The following is a 9,537-nucleotide window of genomic DNA, read 5'->3' on the forward strand; positions in this document are numbered from 1 at the left end:
TTCTGCCCACACCACGTGACAGAGGAAGAGGCTTGGACCCATTACACAATAATAAAACTATGCCTTTGGCAAAGCGGAGCCAAAACCTAGATCTGCTGCAGGAAGCTAGTGATACACACAAAACGGGGTAAAACATTAATAAAGACAAAAGACCCAAGAAGTGAGGACTGCAGAGCAACCTCAGAAGGACACTGTTGTGGCAGGACGGGCTCTGTGCTCTGCTGCGTGACAGCGATCTGCAGCAAAACATCTGCAAAACTGTGCGGGATTCCAGCGCCTGTCGAGATCTCGCTGAAGAGATCAGCCTGGGTGAGTAAATTCACTTTTGCTTTTTTTCTTTTCCTTCCTTTTCTTAACCTTAACTTGGGAAACTTACCAAATAAGGTCTAACTGATGAAGCACTCAGGTTTCCAATGCCTGCACAGGAATCCATAAAGACAGCAGCAGCAAGTTAAAAGAAACCATCTGGGAAGGAAACATTCCTTGGGTTTCCAGCAGGAGCACCCACCTCGCCCAGCCAAAACCACAGCCTCCCCCTTCACTCCGGTACCAGGCAGCAGCTGCTGCGCCACAGCTCTGTCCTGGGACTGGGGAAGGCTTGACTCAGGCACTGCAGCTGCTTACAGCAGAGGAGGCGATGCCATTTTGGGTGCAGGAGATGCACTTTCCTTTATCTCCTTTGACATTACTTTGTGCAAAAAATCAAATTCATATCTGCTATAGCTACTCCATTGGCTTGTATCAGAAATTAAATGCATGTATTTCAGCTTTTGCTCCCCATGCAGAGGTGCATGGAACTGCACAAGGTGGTTTCCCTGGCCAAAATCCACTGTGTGGCCACCACGCCTGGCAAACCCTTGGGGCTTTCCCTCCGGTGTGCTTTCAGCCCAGCCACCCCACAAGCACCAGGAGCTACAGCTGCTCCTTTGCACCTGGGGCTCACTCCTATGGGCAAAATTGTTTCTTGCAGACGCCCTTTTTGAATGCACATACATCCCCAGAAATAGCTCAGATAATAGAAGTAGTCACATGGGGGCTTCCAGCAGGTACTCACAGCAGGGATGCTGCAGCAGCCAAAGGGGGACACAGCAAGAGATGTGTCCCCTGAGCTCCTTTCTGTGAGCCAACTCTAGCTGCTGCAAGCCAGCAATCAGGAGCAGGGGCTGCAAGGAGCCCTGTGGGGACAAAGCTCCTGGAAAGGGGGCTCCCAAGTGACAGAGATGCTCTGGGGACAAGCAGCTTGCACAGAAAAGCCATTAGAGAGCAGTCCCCTTGCAGAAATGCTCCACGGGCCGCAGAAGCCTGACACATTTTCTATGGAGCTGTGCTCCAGCCTTAAGACTCACAAGTGAACACTTTCTAAAGCCATCTCCTTTCCAGTTTGCTTCTTCACAAACATTCCCCAAAATTATCCTGTGGAATTCCACAGCACTATTTTATGGACTACACTGGCCCCAGGGGATGCCCTGGGTGCCACAGCAGCAATTTCTGTGGTTTGAGCTGAAGGACACAGGGAATCCTCATATCTAAATCCCAGTTGATGGACACCTGTCACTCCACCTGCCTGTGCTGCATCCTTCCAGCTCAGGCTTCCCACATTCACAGTACATTTTGGAGCCTCTCGCAGAGCCCAGAGGCTGGCAGACAAATGACCCAGTTGGGATGAGGACCTGAGGCCTCAGCCTGGAGCCTGCATAGCATCTGGGAGCCCAGAGGGTCTTTCCTCCAAGAGCTCTGCCTCAGAACAGCTCAGCTCCACCATCTCCACCACATCCACCCTGACTTGTCTCCAACTCAAGCAGCGCTCCACCACCAGCTCTCATAGCCTCCAGGGCATGGTGGGGGGTTGTGACCCACACACCATGTATTTGTCATGGCCATTAAGTGTCCAAGACCCTATTACAAAAGGCATTAATTAAAATGTTACTATAACAGTAAGATCTCAGCTGAAACTGTGCTGTGTGGTCTTCAGTGCCAGGTCTACTGCTTGTGCCAAAGAGAGGAAAGACGCTGATCTGTTTCCAATTTGCTTCTTGGAGCTCATCATATGTTCTACATTGAAGAGCAATTTTCCTTTTAAGGTGGACCAGCACAGGGTTTGTTTTCTTTCAGAGGTTTCTTTAAAAGATTATTTATAGATTCTCTTGTGAATGTGACCATGCTCCCACCCCACACACACTCCTATGGTGTGGGATGAAGAGGTCTTGCAGAGACAAAAATTACTATTGACTTGGGAGTTGCAACAGAGCACTGCTCCAGGTAGCCAAATATTCCTCATCTGTTCGAGTATTGGTACTACAAACCTCTCAGCCTCGGGGTATTTTGTGGTTTGTCCCATTGGGTTAACTACTGGGGTTGTTTGAGGGTAAACAAAAGTACTTGCGCTAAGAAAGGTTAAGAGAAGGTGCCCTGCCCTCTGCCTTGCGCTCACTCATACTCATTTGTGAAGCAGTTCCTCCTTTTTTTTCTCCCACCCCCTCAGTTATGCCCCACAACAAAATATCTCCTTGCCACAACTAATTAGAGTCATACATCTCCAAATGTCTCTTCCTTCTCTTCTGCCCCATTTGAGGTGGTTACTGGGAAGTGGGGATGGAGCTTCCCTTAGGAACTCCCCGCTCTGCAGGCATTTTAGCACTTTGATCCCCTTTCTGTGAGCAAGAAGTCTTTATTCAGCTGTCCGCATCAATACCGGTTTGTGGTTTGGGTCTCACAAGGCCATTAAACCAACACTTCACATCAGCAAATAAACTTGGGTATAAGAAAAGTGGAAGAGACCAGAACAGACCGGCTGAGCAGGCAGCCCCAGCCCGGAGATCTGTTCTGCATTTCCCACTCCTCTGCATGTTCCTAATTCCACATATTGCAGGATGGGGAGCTCCCACTCAGCATTAACGTGTTGCATATTGCTGGGTGGATTTGGAGCATGTAATGTGCATTTCCACCCCCTTCAGGAGCCGATAGCAGGGGAAAGTACTAAGGCAACGTGCAATGCATACGGTGCTTTGAACACCTTCCCAGTGCCAGAGTTAAGCAGAACACGCTGGAGAGAAGCCAAAGCCTCCTGCTGTTTGCCTTGACACCAAGCAGGACCCTGCCTGACCAAATGGCCCATGAGAGGTTTGGGATGTCACAGCTCATCTGTCTGTCACTTTTATGGTTAGCTGTAAATTTACTGCAGCACCAGAGTACGAAGAAATATATGAAAGGCAGTTTTCTTGCTTTGTAAGCCTTGCTTCTGTGTTTAGCTCACAGAACTTGAGGATGTGATAAGAAAGCCCACACAACTGGATGGCTTTCAGAGCCTCCTACAGTACAGGGTGGCTGCAGTAAGGGACAGACTGCATTTCACAGGAGTCTTTGCCATCGTATAAGCATGTGTACCTCTTAGCCTGGGAAACAGGAGTGGTACCAAAGTGATATGTGGCTAACGCCTTTAAAACATTGCTCTGGCTTCATCTTGACTGATCACAGAGCTACCAAGCAAACAATGAACCAGCCAGAGTTGTCAGGGGCAGCTTTAGGCTTTGTGCTTCATTTCAAGGGCTACTGCAACTACAGAAACGCAAAGAAAGAGATTGCATCAGGGGAAGCCTTTCACTCACCACCAGCTCGTTTCTACCCCGAGGCCACTGGAAAACAGCCCAACTCCATCAGCCTCTGCCCAGCCCCGTGGTCAGTGCCCACAGCTGTCACTTCCCTCGCTGGCAAAGGGAGGGGGAAAATCCTCAGCTGGGGCACCCCCAGGTACGCAGCATCCTTCAGAGCTGGGAAGGGAACAGCACAAGCACTGCACCCACGGGTAGACAGAAACTGATGACACAGAGGAAATCCTCTTTTAACTACAGCTGTAACCATGTGCAGAACCAACACAAATTCTAGTTTAAACTCTTCTAGCATTCGGTCTCAGGTGGGCTGTGCATGAAGATGAGCTCGTGTCAATCAGCCTGATTTTGAGCATCTTCTCTCAGCTGGCAGTGCACCTGAGTTCTGCTTCAAGATGCAGAAGGCTTACTCTGTGCACAGCTCCTTGCAAACAGCTCCACACACAGACATCCAGAGGGAGATTTTACTGCAGGATAACTGCTCTGCATCACCAATTCCATGGAAATAGCTGTATTCAGAAATCATTTCCTATCAGAACACCCTCCTCCCATCCATGAGTGGAGTCAGACAAGCCCAGAAGGCTCAGCACCGTCCTGTGAATGAAGGCAGAGCCCAGGATGCTCCAAAAAATCCCCTCTCGCTATATTCTATACTTAAAACAATAGCTTATTTTTCAGAGAAGGGAAGGGCAAAGAGGAGGGGAATGGTAAAGGAGGAGAGCAGTGAAGGGGTTTGGGAAGGCTGTGGGAGAGGCCAGAGACATTTTGGACACTGACCTTGTCTCAGTCCTTCCTTGCACATAGATAAACAGTCACAGACAGACTTCAGAGGGGAGCTGGAGCTGCCAGCTATATTAGCATGAGAAAGACAGGAGAGCAGGAAAAAGGATGGGTGGTCATGGATAGGAGTATAGAGAAGAGCAAGTTTAAAAAGGAAATATTGCTCAGATCTGGAAAATTCCCTGAGCAAAAGCCTTGAATTTGCATCCCTCCAAAACAAACAGCTTCCTCGCCCTGCCAAAAAACATTCCATTTCTATGAGTCTCCACAACATGCAGTCCTGACAGAGGGGGCACTGCCATGCCCTCATCCACTGCTCTCTGCACACCTCCAACCCAATCTCATTTCTGCAGGCTGTGCCATGATCTCTGCTGTCCTCCTCCTCTGGACCGTGCCCTGCGTGGCAAACCACATCCTCGGGGGCTTTGCCAAGGCAGCGCTGCAGGAGGGTCCCCAGCTGGCATGCAGCCTGCCAGGCCCCCCCGGGCCCCCCGGTCCTCCCGGTGCTCCCGGTGCTCCAGGGACAGTTGGCAGGATGGGCTTCCCAGGGAAAGACGGCAAGGATGGCAAGGATGGGGACAAAGGCGAGCACGGTGATGAAGGTAAGAGGGAAGAAATTCTTTGTGAAATAAGAATAAAATATAAAAGCATCATCCCAAACACTGTGCCAAAACCTTACAAAATATATATTTTTTGCTAATAGAGTCTTAATGCTGCATGTAATTCTTATCATCTTCATTTTAATATTGCACATTTTCCTCTGGAGGGAGATTTTCCCTGTTTTGACACACTCACCTTAGCCAAGAGACACTCTTGGACTAGTCTCAGATTGCTGCTTTCAAGGGAAAAAAATTCAGAAGCAAAAATTTAGTCCTGGCTCCCTAGAGCACTCTAACTGGGTAGCAGACACTGCTCTTACCATGCTCCACCTAAATCAAAGCAAATGTCAACCCTAGTTTAATCCTGAGGTGGGATTCCTGTTTAACTTGGACCTTACTGAGGACCAGGACCAGCAGGACCAGCAGGAGTCAGATCCTGCTGATCTCCCACTGCCACCCCAGAGTGCCCTCCTGGCTCAGCAGAACACCACCATACCAATCTTCTCTTCATACCATCTTCTCTTCTCTCACCCCCAAAACAGACTCTGGAGAACAAGTTTCAAGCAGCAGCCACATTTAAATCTAGTTGCTACAGCAGGTCAAGAGACACAAAATAAATCCCTCTGTAATTTTCTTCTATCAGATACTACCACACTCAGGGCTCACCAGCAGTTTCACCACTGTGACAGAGCCCAGCTTGCTCCCTATCTCAAGGCAGTCCCTGCACTAGGTGTCTTCTGGTTCATGACTGGTCCAGATCCCAGCTAAACTGGGCATTTTTCTACACCTAGAATCCATCTTTTACAACACAGTTTCATGTTAAATGTAAAAAAATTAGGCAGAAGATTAAACATACCCATCTGCTCAAAGCTAGTTTCCAAAAGCTTCACAAACTCATCCAGCTCCTTCAAAACCCAAAGATTTAAAACTTTTCCCCAGCTAGCTTTATTATTTATTACTCCTTTTTCTCAAGTGAGTCAGATAACTGAACCAGCCTTTTGGTCCTTAAAGAGGACAGGCTTTCCTGCTCCCAGGTCCTGTTATCATGCCAGCTACTTAATGTGGTTAATCAGTCCTGACACATCCCGCCCCAGGTGGGATTCATTGGGATTCTCTCTAGCAAGGTTTTCCTCCCAAATGAAAGCATACTGACGCATTGATATAATCCCTTTCCACTCACCATATTTTAACTAAAAAGTTTACAAGGTTATTTGTCTTCTAGGTCCACAGGGCAGAACAGGAAACCCAGGCAAGCCAGGACCAAAGGGGAAAGCAGGAGCTATCGGTAAGGCAGGCCCACGAGGACCAAAGGGTTTAAAAGGCAATCCTGGAAAGAAAGGAGCACCAGGAAAGAAAGGACCCAAAGGGAACAAGGGTGAGACCGGCATGCCAGGACCCTGCACCTGTAATGCCAACAAAGCCAAATCTGCCTTTTCTGTGGCTGTCTCCAAAAGCTACCCAAGGGAAAGGCTGCCCATCAAATTTGACAGGATCCTTATGAATGAAGGAGGACATTACAACGCTTCCAGTGGGAAATTTATATGCAGCATCCCAGGTATTTACTACTTCACTTATGATATCACCTTGGCCAACAAACATTTGGCCATTGGCTTGGTCCACAATGGGCAGTACCGGATCAAGACCTTTGATGCCAACACTGGGAACCACGATGTTGCCTCTGGATCAACCATCCTTTCTCTGAAGCGGGAGGATGAAGTATGGCTGCAGATCTTTTACTCTGAACAAAACGGGCTCTTTTATGACCCCTACTGGACAGACAGTTTGTTCACCGGCTTCCTGATCTATCCTGATCAAGATTATCTCAATGAAATATAGAGCAAAAAACAAACCCATACAAAAATAAAATAAAATATCAAATAAAATAAAATAAAATAAAATAAAATAAAATAAAATAAAATAAAATAAAATAAAATAAAATAAAATAAAACCAAAAAATAGGAAATGGATGTGACCTCAGTCCAGCAAAGTGTAGCCTGTACATGGACATGTGTGGAGTTATACCATTCCACATTTTTCGCACTAACAGCCTGCATTGGCTCCTTAGATATTTACTTGATGTCACCAACTAGTCCATAGGGTGTGCCAGGATTAGTAGGAACAACCTTTAAGTAACCTCATGAGTCTCTAAGCCTTGAAGCTACCTGTTATGTTTTCCCACCACCATCCAACTGTGCCATGGACATGTAACTCAAGTAATGGTGCAGAATGTTTTCATTTTTGTATTATTATAAAGTGTGAGGATCAAAAATCATTTCCTGAAATCTGAGCTCCTAAGTGCAATTGATGTTGGAGATTGTATCAGTGCCTCTCTGCCACCCACGTCCAATAATAATAACAATAATAATAACAATAACAATAATAATAATAATAATAATAATACTTGTTACACTTTACCAGCTTCCTAAAAGTCAGGAAGTTACCAGCTACTGTTACAAAAGTGCCAGTAACTCTCAGCCTCATCAAAGCAGAACTAATAAGCAAAGGCATCCGTTCTAAACAGGACATGTCACAAAGGAGAGAGCTAAAGGCTGAAGGTAAAACTCCTGGTAAGATATATCTTGTTGCATCAAGCACTGCTGGCATTGCTCAGATTTCAGCTGCTTGTACTGGTGCTGGGGTCCTGTGCTTGCTTTCAGGCAAGCACTGATAAGATATGACCAGAGACAGACTTTGGTTGTGCAAGCCAAATACTTGCCAGCCTCCTACCCTTGGCAGAGAGGGAACTTTGCAGATAGGACTGAATTTTCTGAGACAGCATGAACCTTCACTACAGAAACAGCTTCATTAACACGCCCATTTCTTGATTCTTGCCAGTTTTTCCTTCATCCCTGCCAGCGTCTGCTGGAAGGAGATACTTGTGGTGCTGCTGAGATCCTCCTCAAGGGCTTAAGGCTACACACAGACTCTGGTCTTACCGATATGCTTTTTTGTTTGTTTGTTTGTTTTGTTTTGTATGTCAGTATTACACATACTCTAAAATCAATGTATTGGTGCTAAATGGTATTTAAAAAATAAGGGGCAGAAAAGTTGAAAGCTGAGCTTTTTGCTTTTGCTATGTTGAGCTTTGCCTTTCTTTCCAACCCAAACATCAGCTAATACAGGGATGTGCTCCAAAAGGATTTGCTATTACCATAGCAAGAAGAGCTCTCCTGCTATCAAGCTGCCCAGTTGGCTGCCTTGCCCCAGGATGTCAAACCCACCCTGTAACAGAGGGCTATCTCAGCAGCCAGATGGAAGGAGTCTTCCTCACTATCAGATGCATCTTCTTGGTTTCCACATTCATATTTCTTGGCTCCTTTATCACTTCACTAAACCTCATATGAATTTCCAGCTCCCCTAATCTTCATATTCAGGAACTGAAGGAGTAGTCCATAAGAACAAATTAAGATATTTTTTAAAAAATCTTACTTTTACAAATTAAAATAGTTGCATGATATTGATGAACTACAGTAATTGTGTTATGTCTTACAAAAATAATTTCAAATACATTTTATGAAAATAAAGCTGTACAAAAATACTGGAATACCCTTGACACTAATAAAGCAGTGTTCTAGAAGTTATTTCAGAACTGCTACAGATTCCACAGACACTTAGTTTTAGTGATGGATTTCATAGGGCCAGGTGTCAACAGAGTATCTCCTCTCTCCAAAGGGCTCTCTATCCAAGACTATCTGCAAGGTGGAAGAATAGGATCTGTTCATTCCTTTGAAGCTGCTCACCTTTCTGGCAGGTGTCCTTTCCTTGGCAGTGGCTGCTCGTTTAGGAAGACTCTCATTTAGGATGTCCTGGAGTGCATTTTGTAGACAGCTTCCTGAAGGCAGCAGCAGTTCAAGCACTGCCTTTCTCTCCCAGCACCCAGCCCTGCACTCCCACCTTCACAGCCTGGGAGCACATCTAGGGCCAGGACAGCTTTTGGGCAGAGCCAATGTGCCTGCAGGTCTCTGCCCTGACACAGCTCCCCAGCACCATGTTAGAGGCAGCCTGAGGGACGTGGCGGGACTGCTGCCAAGAGAGTGCTCCCCTCTGCAGTCCTTCCCTCCCCTCAATTCAATATATCACCCATTCCCAAAAGGATTTTTTTTTTTTTTTTTCTGATGTATAGGCAGATTAGTTTTTCACCAGCTTTGAGGTGACTCCACTTGGTGCAATGCAGGTGCCAGAGCTGGGAGAGGATGGGAGAGCATCGTGGGGAACTAGACTGAGAAGAGGAACATGGAAGGAAAGCAGCAGTCAGGAGCTAGCTCAGCTGAACCATCAACCATCCTATATGACTAAACTCCCAGTTGTCCCCTGTTAACTCAGAAGGCCCCTGCAGGGAGCATTTCCCCTTGTCAGTCCTCTGAGGACTTCCCCTAGCTGGCTTCCCTTGATGAGAAGCAATGGGAGTTATTAGCTCTGGCAAAGCATCTTTTTTGTCTAGTGAAAAAGAAAATTTGCAAATGAGTCTCTATGTCTGGAAGATTAAAATGCAAATGTCAGAGAAACCCCCTGACCCCTGCTAAGTGCTCAGTAAAATACAGCTTGCTTTCAGT

The 9,537-nt window shown here is 46.5% G+C and overlaps 1 protein-coding gene across 1 annotated transcript; it reads left to right on the forward strand.

Annotated features, from left to right (window-relative positions):
- Window positions 1–37: 37 nt before the first annotated feature.
- On the forward strand, window positions 38–8,528 carry C1QTNF2 (C1q and TNF related 2). Its single transcript, XM_084535552.1, has 3 exons — window positions 38–309; window positions 4,739–4,987; window positions 6,207–8,528. Exons 2-3 carry the CDS (start codon window positions 4,747–4,749, stop codon window positions 6,818–6,820), a joined length of 855 nt encoding a protein of 284 aa, XP_084391678.1. The 5' UTR covers window positions 38–309; window positions 4,739–4,746; the 3' UTR covers window positions 6,821–8,528.
- Window positions 8,529–9,537: the final 1,009 nt, after the last annotated feature.

This window comes from Aythya ferina, assembly GCF_964211825.1.
Source record: "Aythya ferina genome assembly, chromosome: 14".
Taxonomy (NCBI): Eukaryota; Metazoa; Chordata; class Aves; order Anseriformes; family Anatidae; genus Aythya; species Aythya ferina.

Bases quoted from the DNA above. Each gene is read 5' to 3' on its own strand.
- C1QTNF2 (XM_084535552.1), top strand. From the start codon at position 4,747: ATGATCTCTGCTGTCCTCCTCCTCTGGACCGTGCCCTGCGTGGCAAAC. The intron at 4,988-6,206 runs GTAAGAGGGAAG...TTTGTCTTCTAG, and splicing joins AGGCGAGCACGGTGATGAAG to GTCCACAGGGCAGAACAGGA.